A 22,071-nucleotide genomic window follows, 5' to 3' on the forward strand; every position below is an offset into this window, starting at 1 on the left:
TCGCACAGCCTAATCCTCTGAATCCTTTACCCACCATACCATGCGGCCGCACATTTGAATGCAAATAACAATTAGCAAAGGGTTAATGTGTTTATTCAGTGGCACAGTGTGCGCCTACCAATGCGCACATGGTGTTCTTTCACATCTTTAGTCTGAACGCATGAGACCGTTGAGATAACTATTATAATGTTATTTGTTACTATTGTGTTTGAATAGGCTATCCTTGTGTTTTATATTCATCTTCATCCGTGCGTAAAAACATCCTAAAGTTTGTTGTGATTGAGGCCCGACTGAAGAAGCACGAACAATGTTTTTCCTCTTTAAAATAAAACGATATTAATATGACACCCTATCCGTTACAGGTGGGCTATTCTATGGTGGGAGGTCAACAATGCTGGGAGTTGACAGTGGAGTGTGTGAGGACGATCCACTGAACAGTAACGTGGTGGTACATCCTAGTGGTGGCTGAAAGCAATGGGCTGAACCCCTGCTTGGGGGTTGACTCTCACACACAGCGCAGTTTCTCCCCACACACACAGAGCCATGCCCAACCGCGAAACACCGACACTGCCTGGCGGGGCTGCCAGAAGATAACTTCAAAGTTGGTTCGTCGATACGATCCCGCAAGCTGAGTGCGGGGAAGAAACACAGAGAGACGCTTTCATTCGGGGAAACAAACTGTGTTGTGTTTGGTCACCTATCTCAGTAAAGAAGCCACTTTTTTTTCCTCTTTTTTTTTTTTTTGAGAGCGCACTGAAGCGAGAGCGCAACCGGGAGCTAAAACACGGCGAGAGGAGGAGGGTGGAGTATGAGAGGAACTTCATTGCGATCAGAAACACCGAGGCGACTTCTCCGTGCCGGACTTTTTTCCCTCCCCTCATCACACTGCTGACAATCGTACCAAGAGGAGGACTTGCTGCTTAACGCAGCGCCGCTCACCCGGACGACGTGCCTTCAAAGTTTGGAGAGCGCAGCTGCGCCATTAGAAACTAAAACAAAAAAAAAAAAAACTAAAAACAACACGGTAACAATTTATTGCCATTGTCAGCAACTTAACTCGTCCTGCCTGCTTCCCTGCTGCCGCGTATCAAATCAAATAACACCTACTTTTACCCGGGAAGATGTCCATCAATTGAAAACTTTAAAGCGCCTGAAACATCCCAGAGACTGTAAAGCGTCGCTTCTTTTTTGAGTCCACTTCACAAGAGGAGGTACGTGTTCAGCTTCGCACGAAAGAAGTTACCGAGAGAGAGTGAGGGAGCGAGAGAGAGAGAGAGAGAGAGAGAGAGAGAGAGAGAGAGAGATCGAGAGAACTGAGCCCAGATCTGGAGCCAGACTCTGGTGAGAGGACGCTCTCCGAAGCCGAGAAGCAGAGGTGGGATCGTAAAAGGTCAAGATGATGAAGATGAGAGACATTTGGTGAAGAAAACGCGCCGGTGAAGCTTAGCACTTGCGAGTCAGTGCGCTTAGAGAAAGAAGGAGGAGGAGGAGAAGGAGGAGGAAGAGGGGGACAGGAGCCTGGCGTTCCCCGCTGGAGACCCCCCTGTGAACCGGCCATAACAAGAGATTTGGCGTGTTGTGTTGTGTTGTGTTGTTGGGGGGGAAGAGAGGCTGGATGGCAAAAAGAAAAAGAGACGGATAAAGTCTGAGAGTGAAGCGGCTAATTGCTTAGTCCGTCCCTCATTACCATATCCAATGCGCGTCCGCTGGACTCCAGCCAATCCTCCCCACCTTCACACGGTGCCATTAATCGCGGGGCATTATTCACTATCATAATTATTATACCGACATGCGCAATCCGACGCACGGCAACAGCAGCGGCAACACTGGCTAATTTCACATTTTTCCCCCTCCCGTCTCGCCGCCACCAGACTGTTTGCGAACTTTTTGCGCGTCGATCCGGTCGCAGTCCGCTGATGTATCCGCACAACGCGGAGACATCTCGGAGCGCAAACGCAGCAGCCGCAACAGCCGCAGCCGCAGCAGCAGCAGCATCGCCCGCACTGACGCCAGCAGCATGTCCCGACGCAAGCAAGCCAAGCCGCAGCACCTGAAGTCGGACGAGGATCCCGCGTTGACCGGGGTGATCTCCGAGCACGGTGAGTGGATCTGACCGGCCGGGGAGCCTCATCCAACATCTCCCTCTCTCTCCTTTTTTTTTAAACTAAAGTTCCCACCTCGCAGGGGTGCGCACGGTTTTGTTCCTTTTCACTCTCGTCTTACGGTGTTGAGTTAAAAGAGTTTTAAAATTGTGTCTAATTCTATAGTCGCTTGCAGGATTATTATTGATAAAATAATCCAAAATATAATCATAAATTCTATTTTTTTTTTTTTTTTTAAACACGTCACTTGTAAGGAACTGTGTTGGTTTTATTCCCAAAAGTGTGTTTAACCTGCATCATATGACCGGCTGTTGGCTGACAGATGACTTTTAGGATTAATGTAACAAATGCAGATTAAAGCCTCCAACACTATACTCTTGTCGCATTTGTACCAGAAGCTGGAGGCCTTTTTTTTTTTCTTTTTAAATAAAGGCCTCTTTGAAGGCAAAACAGTTTTAATACGTTATATTGAAATAGGATAAAAATGTGTTTCTTTACGCAGTTTTTTGTTAATTTTGTGTCTATGCGCGCGCACCAAAATACATGACACGCGCAAATTGGTAAATTGGGACGTAAGTTTAACGTTTTTTTGTTGTCGTTTGTTTTTCCTAAAACTGAATTAATGCCTAAACAAGTAGAGTGAGCTGAGGTGCTATTTTCAAATACCAAAAAAAAGGAAAGAATATATTTTAATTGTAATTTTGGTTTTTACATGCTTTGTGGCTCAGCGCCAGTCTGACACAGAGGAGGGAGAAAATGCGGAATCGGTTGTAGGTCGAAGGCTTGTTTTGTTATGGAAATGTTTTCTGTTTACCCCCCTCACATAAATTTAGCACACTTGATTTGTTCCCTTTTTGCTCACAATGCCGACAGGACCGGCTGACAGTACCTCCCGGCCACGTGGAATTAAAAAAAAAAAAAGAAAAAAAAGATCATGTTCACTTCAGTCTGGATTCTGAAATTTACGCACTAAAAATGTAATTTCGGGTCTAAAATTACACCTGAATTGCAGGACGAATTATAGAAAAAAGGATGTGTGTATATATGTTATTAACGTTATTTTGCTTATTGGTTACAGATAAAATTACTAAATGGTTAAATGATCTATTATTTAAAAAAAAAAAATCATATTAAATGAGCAGAAAAGACTGATTAATATCTTAATTTTTAAATGTAACCTAGAAAAGGTTTTATGTCGTTTTCTCTTTTTTTTGCACATTCTGTGTTTTTATGTTACCATCAAGCTCAACAAATCACTGCTATTACTTATACCTTTCTGTCTTAGTCAATGTTGGCCAACACACACACACACACACACACACACACACACACACACACACACACACACACACACACACACACACACACACACACACACACACACACGCACACACACACACTTTCCAGGGTTTCTTTACAATAGAAGTGCCTGATGTAATCTCAGGGGAGCAGCTCTATTTGCATGGGGAAATGTTGGTTTGAGGTGGTGAGGAAGAGGAGGAGGAGGAGGAGGAGGAAGGTTGGGATGACTTCTTTCCATTTGTCCAATTTGATCATTGGAATTTTTGAGTCATCCACGGAGGGGAGTTCACAAATTCAAGGCGCTGGCATTGTTTTGGGCGTTGATTCGCCAGATTTTGGTTGGAAGGCTCCATCAGGTGTCTGTCCTGTGGGATTATGGAATGACGAGCGAAGCTGCTTTTCCCCTCTGATAATCTCACATTTGGGTGTTTTGCTTGGAGCTAGGACTTCGTTTTCAATCAGAATTACTTGAAGATGCATTCTAAAATCTGTATAGGATACACGCACTCCTCCTTGGGAGGCTGTTGTGCTTTAAAGCAAGAAAATGAGCCCACGGACGAGTGACATACTGTATATATATCGTCACTGTGCTTTACGGCTGGACGTGGAATGTTCGACATGTTGGGATCGCCATACTGGCTCGCTTGTTTTCAGCAGTGAAACAATCCTAAGCCCTCCGGCCCGGGCACAAGCGAGATCCATGCACACACTTAGACGAACGTAACGACGCGCCGTCTCATCCGAGGCTACCTCGCGACGGCGAGCCCCAAATGTCAGACTGTCAGTGTATCACTGCAGCCTGATCAGATTCTCCGTTGGCCGTGGCGGTGGTGCAGCTCGTGACGAACGCCTTATCGATCGCCGGCCCTGACAAATCATTGCATGTATAACGTCCGAGGAATTCAGAAGTTCCAGTCTGCGGCCGCTGCTCGATTTCGACTTAAAATCCATATGTGAGGAGAAAGCTTTTTTTTTGGGGTGGGGGGGATTGTTTTTAGAGGTGGTGGGGGGAGGGGGGGTTTGAATGTGATCAGGGACACAGATTCAGCATTCAGGCTGGATGGCATGAAAGTCGACAACAGCGGTTCACCGTGAGTGTTTTTGTTTTTTCTCCACATGGCCAATTTGTTCAGGCCTTTCTTTTTTTTTACACACACACACACACACACACACACACACACACACACACACACACACACACACACACACACACACACACACACACACACACACACACACACACACACACACACACACACACACACAAACATGAAAAATCAAGTGCCAACAAGCCTGTCTGGCATATCATCTCCTCTTCAGGCCTTCTGGACACTTGCCCCCCTGAGGGTATTGGCGGGGTGTGTGTGCTTGGATGGGGAGAGGAGGAGGAGGGGGAGGAGGAGGAGGAGGAGGAGGTGAAGGTGTATAGAAGGAGGGAGGAGTGCAGAAGTGGGGGGGGGGCGTCTGCTGAGGAGTGCTTTTATAAAGCTAGCTGACTTAACCTTTGTCTACGCCCCCGGCCAGCCAGATCCCGCCGTTAGATGTCGAGCTCCGTGTACAATGAGAACGTGTGTGCCGTTGACCTTGGCGGTGCAGCTCACTCGTGTCCGAGGAAGTGCGAGCGGCGGCGGCGGCGGCGGGCTTTCGCACAGCATCGTCACCTCCTCCGCACGCAGGGTGCCATCGGGTGTGCTCACGTTGGGATTCGGAAAGATGTAAAACTTGCTTGATTTTTTCGAAATCTCCTCCAGACACCATTTTACACAGTTATGAGGCGCAAACAATCCATAATACAGTGGAAAAAGAAAAGTCAGCGCTGACAATGACAACATTTGTTGCCCACTTCCCCCTGCAGCAGGGGGCTTTGTTTGCCTTTTGTTTTAATCCCCTCTCACCACTGGGTGCAGGCCCCGTGGACCACCCACATAGATGTGCCCAAGACGTGTTGGGAGAAGGCACTCAAATATGGCCGTGTCTTAATTACCACTCAGCACTGAGAACACACACAGGAACCAGTGAGATAGAGAAAGTGAGGAAGGACTGCAGACAGAGAGACGGAGAGAGAGAGAGAGAGAGAGAGAGAGAGAGAGAGAGAGAGAGAGAGAGAGAGAGAGAGAGAGAGAGAGAGAGAGAGAGAGAGAGGAAGGGGCTGGTTAACGTCACATTTTTTTGGGGAAGTTTTCAGCTTGGGAGTTTGGATCTTAGTAGACTTTAGCACAAAAAGTCCGGCCATGGGTAGGATTGCGATGATCACAATTGGCGAAGCGGGATCATAAATGGAGCAGCGGCAAAGATAAGCGGGAACTTCTATCAGAGTCCCCCGGAGCCTGCTCCCTTGATCTCGCCCTCGTTCCTGAACGCGTGACACGCTCGTCTGGACCCGGAGCCGTCACCGAATACTGTACGGCAAATGTTCACACAAACAAATCGTTAATGTTTTGGCTGCTCCGCATCTGCAGGCGGTGACAAAGGCCTCGCTGTTAAAGGGCAGATATGACTGTACCACTCTGCAGCCGGGTGCTGACCAGGCCGATGACACACACACACACACACACACACACACACACACACACACACACACACACACACACACACACACACACACACACACACACACACACACACACACACACAGACACGCACACGCACACACACAGAGGATCATTCCGGGGGATCCTCAGAGATGTTACTGTCCAGTTTTAAAAACAAGCATAAAATTAATGCGGAATTCAAATAGGTTTTCTTAAACCTTAAATAAATGAATAAAAGGGAAATGTACACTTTAATAATGTGTACAGTGAATTCATTTTTTTAAAATCCTGTTTTCGTCAATACAAATAACAAACATTTATGGATAAAATAGTGTTTAAACCAAAAGAAAATAGCGTAAATGATTCCACTTGTGCTGAATTTTCTTGTTCTATATATGCAATTGAAAAAAACAAAAACAAAACTAATGTCTCTTTTTAACACAGGAGGCCTCTTTTTTTTGTATTTTGTTGTACTGAAAGTGATATATCCTTCCTTGAAGGCCCTACGTTGTGCTTCAATTCTTCAGAAAATTGCATTTTAAAGAGGCTGATGGAGGAGTTTTCTATAGGAAGGCTGAAACTGATCAAGCTGCCTGTACAGTCTGTGACTCACATGTAACTTTTCATGAACGAGAGGTTTTCAACAAGCCACAAGAAAGTTATATTACCCCCCCCCCCCCTTTCTTTTTTTTTTTTTTTTTAACAAAATACCAATACCTTAATGTAATCATTGTCTCCGCTGGTGTCATTGTCTGTGTGTGTTCATGACGTGAATCTGGAAATTGTTAAAAATGGGAGAATTCGTAATTTGCCCGGCGCTGCGCTCAATGCCCGGCTCTGTGGCTTTTCACAGAATCGGTGGAAAAGCATGAATACCCTCGTCTGATATAATATGTCAGATTAGCGGTTTCAGTTAGCATGCCAAAGATTGCTGGACGAGATAGCGGACACACAGATTTCCACGTCCACAATCCCCCCATTGACTCAACCCGGCTTCGTATTTGCATCTGAGTAAATGAAGACTCTTAAAGGAATGAAAAACGGATTGGATTTTCCTTTTTTTTTTTTTTTTTTTCCTCTCTCCTCCATCCTTTCCTTTTCTGATGCTATAGAAGAATCAATAACAACCCTCCCTGCACACACACACACACACACACACACACACGCACACACACGCACACACACGCACACACACGCGCACACACACGCACGCACGCACACACACACACACTTTTTAACAGGCTTGCAAACATGAAACAATCACATGTCACCTTGACAGTTGCATAACACAGCAGGATCACACAGTGCAGCTCAATGCAAACACACTCGTGTTAAAAATCAGGAGTGTGAGCAGCGTGTTTTTAACGTTGTGGAGTTTTCCTATGCAGCTCCTGCTTGTAACCTGTCACTGGAATTATTATTGCTTCTGTAGAGCCACCCACAAACTCACAGATACAGCAACTAATTCTTCACAATGCTGGTTTTCTTCAGTAAATTTAGTTTTGATTGGGCCATTACTGAATTACATGTGTAAAGTTGGAAATATCTTTTTAAATATCTAATTACGCTTTTTTTTTTTTTTTTTTTAAACGCGCAAAAGAAATTGAAAATGTAAAAGTTGGTATTCAAAACAGTTATGTGGGGAAATGCAGGGTGATTTTCACAAGGCACGTCTGTGCTAACACACACACATACACACACACACACACACACACAGAGCAACAGCAAAAAGCTTGTTTTTGTTTGTGTCCTTTTTTTCAGTGTTTAATTCTACACATGCACATAATCTGTGTATGTTCTTTGTCTATCTGAGAAAACGTGTAAATATGTTTGTGTGTATGCGGGTGTATGCGTGTGTGCGCGCACGTGTGTGTGTGTGTGTGTGTGTGTGTGTGAGGTCAGAGGCATACAAAGGCCCCCACTTGTAATTGTATGAATGAATAAAAGAGATTGACAGTAATACCATTCTAATAACTAATCAGCTCAACACAATGCCCGCTCATTTGTGTTGACCTTTCAACCCTCAATTATGGAAATGAGTTGTGCTGTCCGCTGCCGGCCTAAGGAGCTTTTTAACCCGCTGTCACGTGTCCCTGACGCTCTCAGTCACTCTCACTTTATTTATTTTTTCCCCCCATTGTAGTACAGCTTAAAGTGCGTATTATTTTGCGAATGTAGTTTTCTTTCACAATTTCCCCACAGATTATATTATTAGTAGGTATCTAGGAACATAACTGACTCATGATTTCTCATTAGGCATAAAAATAATAATCAAAATTTATCCCTTTTTTTTTTTTAAGTAAATTTCAATCAAGAATACGATGCTGCTTGTCTAAATCCGTTCTGTAGCTATTTAATTAAGTCACACACACCAGACCTTAATAGTGCAAGCCACCCCTCCTCTTCCTTTTTCCCCCTTTTGGCCACAAATTATAGGAGTGATGAATTTCTTTGCTAATGAGTCACTGTAATTGGCACAAATGCTTCATGTCTGCTCCGCCATGCCTCACACTACTTTAACCTTTGAAAATCACCGCGACAGCGCCGTATGAATCCCTCACTTACAGGGGAGCCGTTTTAATGTTGAGCAAACACGTGCGGAATGTGATGAGCGGTCTTGTTATCAGTATTTGTATTTTGCTCAATTGGTTTCATTTGTGTCCCAGGTCGGGTGAGGCAGAACTATTATTGTTTCAATTGCAAATATGTCAGAATAGGCAGTATTGCCACATTCAGATAAGTCTTTGTGTGTATGTGCCTTCAGTTTTCTAGAGGTCTTCATACTAAAACTGAGAAAAATTCAAGTTTTTTATTAGCTATTAAGCAAAATTAATAGATTTCTCAACTATATAAACATTGTTTTAAGGTGGCCTTTTAAACTGAGCATCATTTCAGGACGAAAAAGACTTTAGCTTGCTGCCCATTAAGTTTATAAATTGTAAATTTGCTGTTAAAAAGCAGCGTTATCAGATATGTTCTGGGTCCTTGAGAAAAACCTGAATGGGAGAATGTGTCATAAACTACATTCTAGTTGCCTTGGCGGTGATTGAGTGTGTTTTCCTACTTGTAATGATACAGACACACACACACACACACACACACACACACACACACACACACACACGCACGCACACACGCACACTTAAAGCGGAAAAATAAACACACAAGGGAGGCCGTTCTTACATGATTTTGATCAGGTGTGAACTACCTCCGTGCTCGGAGCTCGCGCCCCGTTTGTTTGACTCTTGATGGTTGCATGTGGAAGAGGAAGTGGCTTCCTACAACTGTGATTAAACATGTGTAACTAATCAGAGACTTTGCTGCCATGGCACTAGCATGTAATTTGTTGAGTCTTATGTCAGAGAGCATGGAGGACGGAGAGAGAGAGAGTGAGAGAATGAGTTTCTGTCCCGACGTTGAGTGTTTTTTCCTTGTGGGGTTAAAAAAAAGAAAAAAGAAAAGAAAATCTCTCAAAGGCGCTGAACTTTTGAAACTATGATTGTTGGAATGACTCGGGAGTTTATTAGTTACAAATTCATCAAAGCTTTGCTGCCACCTCTGACGATGCATTTTAGGTCATAAAGGTTCACTATGGGGTCCATGTGTAGATTCAGGGGCAGAATATTACCTCTGCAATGCTCAATGAAAGGGGCCTGAGCATTTAGAATTCAGGTGGAAATGACTGGGCTTGATAGCAGAGGGGAATCCTAATGGGGCCATCAAAGTCCTGATTTGTACCCAACAGACGAGGCAGCTGTGAATTGTATGAAATATTGGAAATCAATAGGTTCTATGGAATTTCATTAAGCGGCAGTATCCACAATTGATAGGCCCTCATAATTTGATGGATTGCACAAAGAAAATTATTAGCTGGCTCTATGGAGAGGGTGTGAATGCACAAATCTGGGTCTTGAGACTTGGTGAACTCGGGCAATTTGTTCAGTGAAAAAAAAAAAAGAGAATATTGATTCTGGTTATGTTAAAAGAGAGGGAAAAAATCAAAGGTTAAATCTTTGCAGCAGTGCACCGCAAAATATGTGTGGATTCTTCATTGATTATTTATTCATTAATTCTTCTCTCTCTCTCCCCCCTCCCTTCTCCTCCACCCCCCTGACCCCCTCCCCTCCCCTCAGCCCGAGGTGATGTGCTGGAAGACGCCGACAGCGGAAACGAGAGCCGCAGCGGCAGCGAGGAGACCCACGTCTGTGAGAAGTGCTGCGCCGAGTTCTTCAAGTGGTCCGACTTCTGTGAACATTTAAAAAGCTGCACCAAGAACCCCCTGGTGCTCATAGTGAATGACAATGAGGACACGCCAAACCCTCCCCAGGAGTACACCTCCGAGCCCTCCCCTGTGCCCAGCTGCGCTAGTGAGCAGGCTGACAGCGAGGACCCCCGGGAGGGCGGCCACAGTCCTGCTGGTGAGGGGGATGACATCCCAGAGACGGCAGCCTTAAATGGGGTCAGTGTCCTGGAAAAGGAGGACGAGCAGATGGAGCTGGAGCTTTCTCCGGAAAAAATTATGGATCCTGAAGAGATAGATGTGACATCCCCTGAGCCAGATGGCTCCCTACCTCAGCTCAATGATGTCTTACCTTCTGCTGTTACAAGCTATGCCATGCCAAGTACCAATGTTACCTTGGAGACCCTGCATGGCACCCGGGTTGCCGTCGCCCAGTTTTCACAGAGTGTCCGGGCGGCGGCGGCGGGCAGTGGGGTTTCCACCATGGCTATCCCCATGATCCTGGACCAGCTGATGGCGCTCCAGCAGCAGCAGATTCATCAGCTGCAGCTAATAGAACAAATACGCAGTCAAGTAGCTCTCATGAACAGACAGTCTGCCCCACAGCCTGCGCTCAACCACCATCACAGTAACACTGCTGGAAACCAGGGCCCCGCATCCTCCTGTGTCCCCCCTGTTGCAAGTCAACTTCAGCTACACAACTTCATCACGCCTCCTGTCCATCAGCTGCCCATTAGGTTGCCGGCCACGCTCAATGGTCAAGGCCCTTCACCTCTGACCTCAGCAATAGAAGGCCCTCTGACTCAAACACAGCAGAGTGGCAGTCAGCAGTCCAGCGCCTCGATTCCAAACACATCGTCAAACAATCCAGCGTTTCCACCACCGAATGCAACGGGATTGTCGTCTCTGCTCCCCTCCTGCTCATCCTCGGTCACAAACAACAACATTAGCACTAGCAGTAGTGTAACAGGAGGTGGTGGCATTAGCAGTAGCTCAGCTCTTCCAAGGAATTCCACCTCCCCGTCCTCACTCAATCACAGCAGCCTCCTGAGCTCTGCCTCAAGCCTACCGCTGATACCTCACAGTTCTTCGAGCAGCGTTATCTTCCCTAATCCGCTGGCCAGCATAGCAGCCACAGCCAATGCGCTCGACCCCCTCTCTGCTCTAATGAAGCACCGCAAGGGGAAGCCCCCGAATGTGTCTGTGTTTGACACCAAGCCCAGCTCTGAGGACCCCTTCTTCAAGCATAAGTGTCGGTTCTGTGCCAAGGTGTTTGGCAGTGACAGCGCCCTGCAGATCCACCTGCGTTCCCACACTGGAGAAAGGCCCTTCAAATGTAACATATGTGGCAATCGATTCTCCACCAAGGGAAATCTGAAAGTTCACTTCCAGAGGCACAAAGAGAAATATCCACACATTCAGATGAACCCTTACCCGGTGCCAGAGTACCTGGACAATGTGCCCACTAGCTCAGGCATCCCATATGGCATGTCATTGCCACCGGAAAAACCTGTAACCACGTGGTTGGACAGCAAACCAGTCCTTTCCACCGTTCCCACCTCTGTCGGGCTCCAGCTGCCTCCCACACTCCCCAGCATGATGGGAGGTTTTGGTGAGTCTCCAAGTCTCACGCCGCTCAACAGGTCTCCGCAGAGGCCATCCCCGCCTTCAAGTGAGTGTGCATCTTTGTCCCCAAATATCGTCACTGACTCTGGCATGACCACTACTTCACCATCCCCAAAACCCAGCCTAGGAAGTGATGCGCCTCCCCTCTTGAAACCCGAAGGAATTCTGCTGCCACCAAACTGCTCTACTCGGCCGGGAGATAACACAACCACCACATCTACAGTAACTCAAGTGCTTCTTTCTACTACAGTCCCCTCCACAACATTGTCCAGCAGTGGCCAGGCCACTGAGCCTATCGGCAGCCCCAATTCAGCTTCTAATCCCGTCTCTCATCCTGTTCTTCCCATGCTTTCAGACCAGTTTAAGGCCAAGTTTCCCTTTGGAGGCCTCCTAGACTCTATGCAAACCTCAGAGACATCGAAACTGCAGCAGCTTGTTGAGAATATTGACAAGAAGATGACTGATCCCAACCAGTGTGTCATTTGTCATCGCGTTCTGAGTTGCCAGAGTGCTCTAAAGATGCACTATCGCATCCACACTGGTGAGAGACCTTTCAAATGCAAGATATGTGGGCGAGCGTTCACCACAAAGGGAAATCTGAAGACACACTTTGGTGTCCATAGGTCTAAACCTCCACTTCGAGTCCAGCATTCCTGTCCCATTTGTCAGAAGAAATTCACTAATGCTGTCGTGCTGCAGCAGCACATCCGCATGCACATGGGCGGTCAGATCCCTAATACCCCGGTCCCTGAAAGCCTGCAGGAGATGGAAACAGACCTCTCCTTTGATGAGAGGAGCTTAGATGCGATGAGTAATTATGATGATGACCTCCTGGATGAAATGGAGCAGGCCATGGATGATGAAGCTGACATAAAAGACGGTGAATTGGACCCATGTAAGCCTTATTCGCCTGGAAGCTCCCCACCAACTTCCATCATGTCCAGTATTGCTGCAATGGAGAACCAGATGAAGATGATTGACTCCACTGCCAACATGACTCGCTCGTTTGGTCAGAAGCCCACTCTGAACGGCAGCAGCTTCGGAGGGGAGACTGATTGCTTTGCCACTGATTCCCTATCTGCGGTGGGAGATGTTGAAGGTCAGAGCTTGGGGAGCCCCGCTTTGTCTGAGTCCTCCGGTTCCATGCAGCATTTGTCCCCGGCCCACAGCCATTCTGAAAGCCAGCGGTCCAAGTCCCCAGCCACGCTCAACCATAATAACAGCAGCAGTGCCATGACAGCAGAAGAGGGCCAGGAGAACAATATTGCCGGCTTGGCAACGGTGAAGTCGGAAAAATCAGACACCCCATCTCCGCTTCCTGCGATTGAAGGCACCGGGGCCCTTGACCTGACTGCCACTCAACCTGGCAGACACTTTATCAAGGAGGAAAGCCACTTCAACATGCTGTTTCTTAGCAGAGAACGAGGTGTGTTTTAAAAAGCCGATCAAAGTTTAACCTGTTACATATTGTGAATTCACATCTTTAAATAATGTGTATTGCACTCATATAAAGTTACTTAATTATTGCAATGCACTGCAACAATTTATGCCGATGAATAAAACAAAAAAACACATACACACAATTTGAGCCAATTAAAAAGAAAAAGAATCAATGAATCGAAATATAAACACGATGTGATTTTAGGAGTAATCCGTGTATTTAAAATGTTGATGAATTAACAACATGTTGCAAAACTGCTGCAAATTACAGTTTTAATATTATTCCCATTGTAATAGTGATTGTGTGTGTTCTTTTCCAGGGCTGAGCACTCCCAATTTGGCCAGCACTGCTTCAAACATGATCAAAATGGAGATGAACGGTCACGGCAAGTCCATGTCTCTGATCGACAACTCTCACCTGCCAGTGGGCATCCAGGTTCCAGCGGCAGCACCCCCAACCACCATGAGCCCCAGCATCAACCCCATGTTGGCTCCGCCGCCTCCGCGACGCACCCCCAAGCAGCACAACTGCCAGTCGTGTGGGAAGAATTTTTCCTCGGCCAGTGCTCTGCAAATCCACGAGCGCACGCACACCGGGGAAAAGCCTTTCGCCTGCTCGATTTGTGGAAGGGCTTTCACCACAAAGGGCAACCTGAAGGTAAGAGCCAGATTGTTACAGGTTGAGTTTTACACATGGGGGTCACCCTCCTGGCAGACATGTATTTGAAGATCGATCCCAATAAAACCTACAGCGCATTTGAAGCTCTTGTTTTGAAAAAAAAAAAAATACTCAAGAGTTACATATTTTAGTTTGGAGATAGGACCCATTTTTATCTACTGTGTGCCACAAAGTAATTCCTAAACATGCCTGCTTGTTTGCGTTTCACATTCAGTTTTGGCCTTTTCCCTTCTGTTCTAACCCCGTTAAAAGTTTGGTAGTATTTTTGACTTATGACAACAAGCTCACAATGTTTAAAAATTTCTGTCTCTTTCTGTTGCTAATTTTAGGTTCACATGGGAACCCACATGTGGAACAATGCTCCGGCCCGACGAGGTCGGCGGCTGTCGGTGGAGAATCCCATGGCCCTGCTGGGCGGGGATGCCATGAAGTTCAGCGAGATGTTCCAGAAGGATCTGGCCGCTCGGGCCATGAACGTTGACCCGGGCTTCTGGAACCAGTACGCGGCCGCCATCACCAATGGCCTGGCCATGAAGAACAACGAGATCTCCGTCATCCAGAACGGAGGCATCACCCAGCTGCCCGTCAGCCTGGGCGGGGCGGGACTCACTTCGTTGGGAGCCATGCCCGGAGGAATGGACCGTGTTCACACCGGCGGCAGTCCTCCCATGACGGGCATGGAGAAGGCGGGTCTGGAGGTCACGGGCAGCCGTCCCTTCTCTAGATTTATGGAGGAGAACAAAGAAATCGGGATCAATTAAAGAGACTTTTCCGTGTTATTCCAAGGTAGGCATTCGGCAAAGACTTAAGAGTCTGACAGCGAGGAAGAAACTGCTGATCCAGTCTGAACTCATGCGTACTATATTATGTACAGATTGAATATTTTTCGTTTGGTTTTGGAAATATAGTATTTAGTATTGATTAGAAGTCTTTGCCTTTCACCCATTCCCTCCTCACTTGATATTTCGCTTATACGAAGATACTTTGTCTCTTGTTTGAGAATATGTCGTCTTGCAAGATTTGCATGGTACTTATTGGTTTTTATCAGTATGTTTGACTGCTTTTTGCCAGTTTCTTTGAAAACCACGGTCCCGCCTCGGTTACGGTGGGCAAACATCTTATCTGGAAAAGACTGAAAAAAAAATAAAATGAAAAAAAATAAAAGGACAGTTTTGATCAAAGACAGTCGGACTTTTTGCTCTGCAGCCTTGTTTCTGGTTGCTCTTTTAAATATAAAAGGGCCGTGGACAGACCGAAGAAAAGACTGAAGTATAGTGTTTCTGTGCTCGCCTGGTTTTTTTTTTTGTTTTTTTTCTCATGAACTAGAAAACTTGAAAAAAATGTTTGAACTATTTTAATCTTTACATTTAGTCTCCCAGCATTGTCTTATAATATTGTCCTGTGTCTTTAGTATTTATGATATTGACAAAAAAAGCGGGTATACAAAAATATATTTAATGGCCCAAGCATTTTATTGATCCATTTTTTTCTAAACTGCAGGCTTCACTGATGAATATCTCTTTCAATAAAGACAACATGTCATTTGAGTTGAACAACAGGAGAAAAACGGTAGGTTTTATTTGGATATCTGTTGAGACTATGTGTATCTCGTTACATGGTAAAGAGGCTAGAGATATCCGAAGCTGCTATGACCACGACCCTGCTTTTAACCTTTGTAAAAAGAGAAAAAAAAATAAAAAATAGAAAAGAAGTCATCCTTTTGAAGAAATATCTATGTATAGAAATACAGACAAATCTAAAACAGGTATGCATATTTTGTATCACATAAAAATAGACATCATGAGTTGAGAGTATTTGTCATGTTTGTGAATGCACTTTTTAAACAAGACGTTTTGTCTGTGAGTTACCGTTAACCTTTTGACTGAGCTATCTATCACGTGCTGTTTTCATTGTTTTCAGCATACCACTCCTACAATTGGCAGAGGCAGTTCTCTGCTATTTTCTGCATCCGTGCTACTCGTCAGAGTGCAATCCCACCACTCAATCAAAACCTTCTTTAATAAAAGGAAATAAAAGAAAGAAAAAAAAAAAAACAGCATGTCTGAATGGTTTCTGCATTACATCTGCTTGTTCTCTCACCCATCAATTTGCATTAATTCAAATTCTGATACGAGGAACGAATACACAAAACAAGAAAAATCTTCCATTTGATCGCACCGTTTCAACACAGTATTTTCCTTTTAATCCTATTTTTTTTTTTTTTTAGATTATATCATTTGAGACCACGTTATTTATTGGAATGTATTTATTGTACATATTTCCCATAACAAATACATGCAAACAGTAATTAACATTTCACTCTACAATCATAATGACTCAATTATTAAAAGCCATTTCTGATTAGTTTGCTTTCTGGACACATTAGCATTATATATGCAACACATATTTTGTGTTATTGAATTGTGATTAATTCATTATGGGTTGAAACATATTTCCCCACAGATACTCATTTAATTTTTAAATGTACATATAAGATAACATTTAATTAAACATTCAGTTTGAATAATTTTTACCATCTCATTTAGTTTTTTTTCTTTCTTTGCATTAGCTAAGAAAAGAGCACATGGTGTGTGTGTGTGTGTGTGTGTGTGTGTGTGTGTGTGTGTGTGTGTGTGTGTGTGTGTGTGTGTGTGTGTGTGTGTGTGTGTGTGTGTGTGTGTGTGCGTGCATGTATTGCATTACATTCCCTTGCACATTTCCACATAAACATACAATTACAATTGACTACTTCCTGGTAATCCCTCCACAATCCTGCATATCCATGTGTTGTTTTTACATGCATTGCAGTTGAGAGCATATAGAATCATCTTACGCAACAGTATTTGTTGCATAAATTCATATTTTCCAGCAATAATATTTTGTGTCTTCAAATAGAATAAGGTCCTTATGGCTTATGGTTGGTTTATAATCAATTATTTTAGAGTTATTAATGCTAACATTGATTTCTTAATGTGTGTTAATATGAAAATTCAACTCAATTTGGATTCTTGTGATAAAAACTATTCTGCAAACATAAAATGATTTCATGACTGATAAGGGAGAATTTGACTGACGTGAACTACACCATGAAACATGACATATTCCTCATAAACAATGGGTTTAAGTGTGTGTGTGTGTGTGTGTGTGTGTGTGTGTGTGTGTGTGTGTGTGTGTGTGTGTGTGTGTGTGTGTGTGTGCTACAGGCAGCGTCCTTCCACCTCTCCTAGTGCAAGACGATTGACACATGGTCCACACGTGTGCGAACACCCGCGCACACACACACACACACACACACACACACACACACACACACACACACCCATGTTCTCACTTTCTCCAACATTAAAAAACAAAATTGCACCAAATATTCCTGAAGATTTAAGGAAAGAAAAAGGAGAAAAGAAATAACCTGCTGTGAACAAGATGCAGCCACATCAGGTGCAAGATGAAAGTTAAGACTTTAATCATGGAGAACAAAAGACTTTCTAATACTTATCTGTGCTAACTGGACTGGCAGATGTGAGTATAACCTTGATCTTGAATTCCTCACCAAATAAAGTTAGATTAGCGCAGCATTAAGCTCATTCTTGTGTCAGCGCATAGAACGAGACCATAAATCATTGTTCGGGGTGGGGGGGGGACTAGGAAAATAAGAAAAGCAATTTCATCTATCTTGATAATGCACATTTAGAATCTGAACAATCACATGTAGAATGTTACAAAGCATTTATAGCGCACGCTCATTATCCACTGCAGCCCAGATTCAGCCGGTTTTTTGTTGCTTTTTTTTTTCTCCTCCAACGTTTACATCAGCTTTCACCGCCGAGCCATAAGCGTTTATTTTTCTGTTATTCTTCTCTACCACTTTTTACCCGCATCGTCCTTCTCATGTTGATGGATGCGAGTTAAGCTCGCCCCGGGGAGCGCCTCCGGGCTGATTCGGTAACGCCGCGCTGCTACTTGTAAGCTCATTGTCTGACACTGCACCGTCAGCTGATCGCACGCGGGCTCAGTCACTGCAATTGTCAAGTAATGAAGAAATTTTCATACGCACCGCTTTGGCTCTATGAAGGGCCTCATTTTGCTCATATCTGAATGGAGAACAACATACATTCCACTCATGCTTTCCACTCATGCGCTTGCAGTTAGAGAGTGATTTCTTTTTTGCAGAGACGCGCATGCATGTATACTCTGTTGTTCCAGCCTGTGAATGGTGATTCTCCTCAAATAAAAAAAAAAGAAAAGAAAGAAATTATAATTCAATAGCGTCGTCTGGAGGAGGCTGGTTTTACCCCCGTCTCCATGCGCTTCCTGCTCAACATGGGGTGAAACGAGGTTAGAAACTATGACAGTGCAGGAATGTTTTCATTGTTTTTCTTTTGTTCCACTGCAGTTTATGCAATTTTTTTTTATTCATTTTTCCATGAATCAACACAATGCCGTGGAATGCCCGACATCTGAGGCGTAATTTCATTTTACTGTTAAAAACAAAACGTTTATGAGAAACCGGGGGAACGCAGACGAGGCATTATTTGAGGTGTGTCCATTTAAGAGGATTTTTAACAAGTATAATTTCAGAGTGGGTTACAGGGCTAATTATCTAAGTAAACATGACATGCGTTTGCATTTCGCTCGGATTAGTTTTTATTGTTTTTTGTCTTTTTCAATAAAGCGTAGCAGATTTTCTTCTGTGTCCAGCAAATTGCAACCCCCCCCCTCACTTTATTTTTTTATTTATTTATTTATTTTTACCTGTTTGTTTCGTTTTATCTGCACTTGATTCGTGTTTGTGTGCTGCTACCTGTTTGAAGTGAATATGTGTGACACTCGGGCATGGCACAGTGTGAACAGACAGGCCATCATTGGGACGGGGCTGTCGGCTGTTTGTTTAATGCCCTGCCTACTGTGAAAGTCTCCCTGAAACAGGCGCAGTAAATATCCCCATTGATCCAGAGGCAGGGGGCCCTACGATGATGTAGTGGCGAGGAGCCATGGGAGTAAATCTAACCGACAGTAATCCAATCCCATTCTCAAGGCTCTGGGATCTGAGATAGGTGCTTTAAATCCAAAAGTGTGCCTTTTTTGCACAATTTCTCTGCCTTTGTTGGAGCAGCTTCTTTTCACTCCTCTGTCTCAGCCCCGCGGTCGATCCACAGCTTCGCTCGCCGTCCTTTATATTTGTTTAAACTCCAAGTTGCGATAATGACACTTGAAATGGAGCCTCGTGCTCATTCCGCTGTCAAGTTCACTCCCAATTTTTTTATTTATTTATTTATTTTTTTGCATTTCTGAAGTAAGAGCGTCCACCTGAAGTAGCAACTCCAACGTTGAGGCCGTTTCGCAAGGTTTCTGAGTGCGCGATAACGACTCCTCTGGTAATCAGTGTTTTCTGCGGATAGCGGAGGGACACGCTGGAAATTCTAAAACCCCCATTAGGGTGGAATTTCCCTTTGATGGCCAAAAGCTGCCCACCTAGCGCTTGACTGGCTGCTTGGCCGCCCGAGCTAAAGTGTTAGTTTTCATGCAGGCTCTCAAGACGACAAAGTTACGCACTCCAGATCCCCTGGAATAGGACTGTGTGGTTGCAAATCCAAATTCTTTCCTGTATGGATTGTTGAGAGCCGCTGAAGCGAGGTGCACTTTAGCCTGGTGAGCATTAGCAATAATATTGGGGAGGGGGTAACAGTTCACTGGTGCTCACCAGAGGAAGTGCTTGTGGTTAGTAGTTCACACCGACACTCTGAATGCAGCGGATGGTAGCCCACATTTACCACCGAGTCACCACAGAGTGCATTAGGACACAGGGATGCAGGAAATTAGGGAAAACATCAGAATGAGAGTTGCATGCGCAGGATAAATGCCGTCTTCTATGAGTAACACGAGCAGAGACAATCACCTTGCGGACTTCTCATAATACGCTCACGTTGATACACTCGCTCAGGCCTCCGCACTAACAAAGCAGGCAGTGTGCGTGGAGTCCGACAAGCTGGTGAGGCTGCGGGTCGAAGGGCGCTCCTCTTGCCAGGTTGCTAAAGGGCTGGTGGAAGCAGAGGGGATGAGGTTTGTAATGTGGCGCCTGGAGAAGGCCAGAAGAAGTGCGACTAAAAGCCGGGTGGGAGGGGGTGGGGTGGGGCTCTGTTTTGGAAAATCAATGACCGCGTGGAACGTAGTGGTGGTCCACCTGAAAGGGAACACGTCATCAATTAAACAAACTTGGCGAACAGGGCCAATTCATCAGAGCGCGTTGTGGATCAGCTATTGGGTTCAGCTTCGACGTGACAAATGCCGGACCTCCTCTGTGTGCCCAAGGTTGCAGATCGATAGAGATCATCATTGTGATGTGGCCTTTTATCTCGCAACCTGCTCCCTCAAGCCTTATATTATTCCCAACACAGAGATCTCAGAGGAGGAGGAGGAGGAGGAGGAGGAGGGGTGAGAAGGGCACCAGCCTGATTGTATCTTTTATTCTCAGGACGTATGGGCATTATTGTTCCGAGTGGTTTTCGAGCCTTTTGACGAGCAGCTTTGTCCTACAAGAGGAAAGTTCTGATGGCTTTCGTCCGGGTTTAACTGGTGTCAAGGTCTGATGCCTTTCGAGAGCGTTCCTTGGGAAGACGATCATACCTCTGGTTAACATGTCGCTGCTCTGCCGAGCCACTGAATCCACTCAAACGCGAGCCCGCTCCCCCTCGGCGGCAGTTATTCAAATGTGTCAAATCCGGCTGAGAGGAAAACCTCCTGGGTTGCTATTGATCCGCACCATTATGGAATTCCATGCCAATAAACTGCCATGACTTACTGTAACAATCCAATGATTCGGCTCCACTCGGGTCACGTGACCAAGAAGAGCTTCCTCATTATCAGAGGCCATTATGAGAAAATGGAGTTTCGCAATTGAGTTATGCAATGATAAATATTGACTTATTTCAGCTTTAATCGTCTGCTTTGACTGTGTTATTGGTGTATGGGGCCTATAGAGTTGCCAGTAATTGTAGTGTTGTTATGCACATCATGATCCACTCTTCTTTTATTTCACTCTCAGCTCTTCTGTAAAGCAACATGAGACACGGACCAACTCTGACATAGTATATAAACAGGGGTATCCACACCTTTTCAGGTGGTAAGTTACTTTTAAAAAAGACCAGGTAGAAAATATTTACCTATTTAAACTAAATCTTTCCCCGGCTGGCGCCCCACAACTTTTACTTGCTGACTTTTTTTTCTTCTTATATAAACTGACTGTCGCTATTATTTTGTCCTACAGCTTTCACTTAATGACAGATCATCTCCCAGATCGTGTTTCTCATTTTGCATTTTTTTTATTTGCCAAACTTCTAATTATTTGCTCTGATAATGTTCAATCATCTCAGGTGGAACATTTTCCACCAGGATGTCCAACTGTATGGTGTCGTGTTGTATTTTGTAAATATGGGGGCTCCATTCAATCACTCCATGGAGAACCAAAATAACCATCAATTATGTTTTTAGCAGAGATTCGACTGGGTTTAATGTGTGCAGAACCTCATTTTTACTCATGGTGATATTCTTTGCTGATCAAAAGGTAAAAAGTGCAGTCTTTAATGCAGAATGCTTCATAGAGGATCTTAGTGAATCAGGTCCTTTATGTTACACCACATATTACGTAATTACTTCCTGACAAACTCATGACCAGTAAATATGATACGATCCATGAGTACTACTAGTTTTTCATTCACTCTTTATACCTGAAATAATGATCGGTGACGTTTGACACTGTAAGAAAACAGTCCACATTGGTAAATGGACTTCACTGAGGCCCCTGGTTTCAAGTGAAAACGCTTTGTTTTTGCATTTTTGTTCCAGTAAAGTTTGGTGTTTACACATTTTGAGAACGATGTCCGTTTATATAGAAACGACAGAAACACTGTATACAATGTATTTACCATCAATAGCAAGTAGTGGGTGCTGTTATTTGGTTTTGTATTGAAACTACACACACGTGTGCAGAGAACAATACACTATAAACATTAACAATGGGAGTACGTAGATATTCAGATGGACAGATGAAGAAGTTGGATTGTTATTACAGGTGACTCTCAGTTTTAAAACTGCCAAGTCCCAGGAGAATACGGACCGGGAGTCATGACACTCTGGAGGCCGTCATTGTTGTTA

General features: G+C 44.6%; 1 protein-coding gene across 1 annotated transcript; it reads left to right on the forward strand.

Moving 5' to 3' along the window:
* Positions 1 to 507: 507 nt before the first annotated feature.
* sall3a (spalt-like transcription factor 3a) lies at positions 508 to 15,939 on the forward strand. Its single transcript, XM_080470603.1, has 4 exons — positions 508 to 2,099; positions 10,069 to 13,227; positions 13,562 to 13,899; positions 14,250 to 15,939. Exons 1-4 carry the CDS (start codon positions 2,018 to 2,020, stop codon positions 14,679 to 14,681), a joined length of 4,011 nt encoding a protein of 1,336 aa, XP_080326729.1. The 5' UTR covers positions 508 to 2,017; the 3' UTR covers positions 14,682 to 15,939.
* The last annotated feature ends 6,132 nt before the right edge of the window (positions 15,940 to 22,071 follow it).

This window comes from Lipophrys pholis, assembly GCF_963383615.2.
Source record: "Lipophrys pholis genome assembly, chromosome: 9".
Taxonomy (NCBI): Eukaryota; Metazoa; Chordata; class Actinopteri; order Blenniiformes; family Blenniidae; genus Lipophrys; species Lipophrys pholis.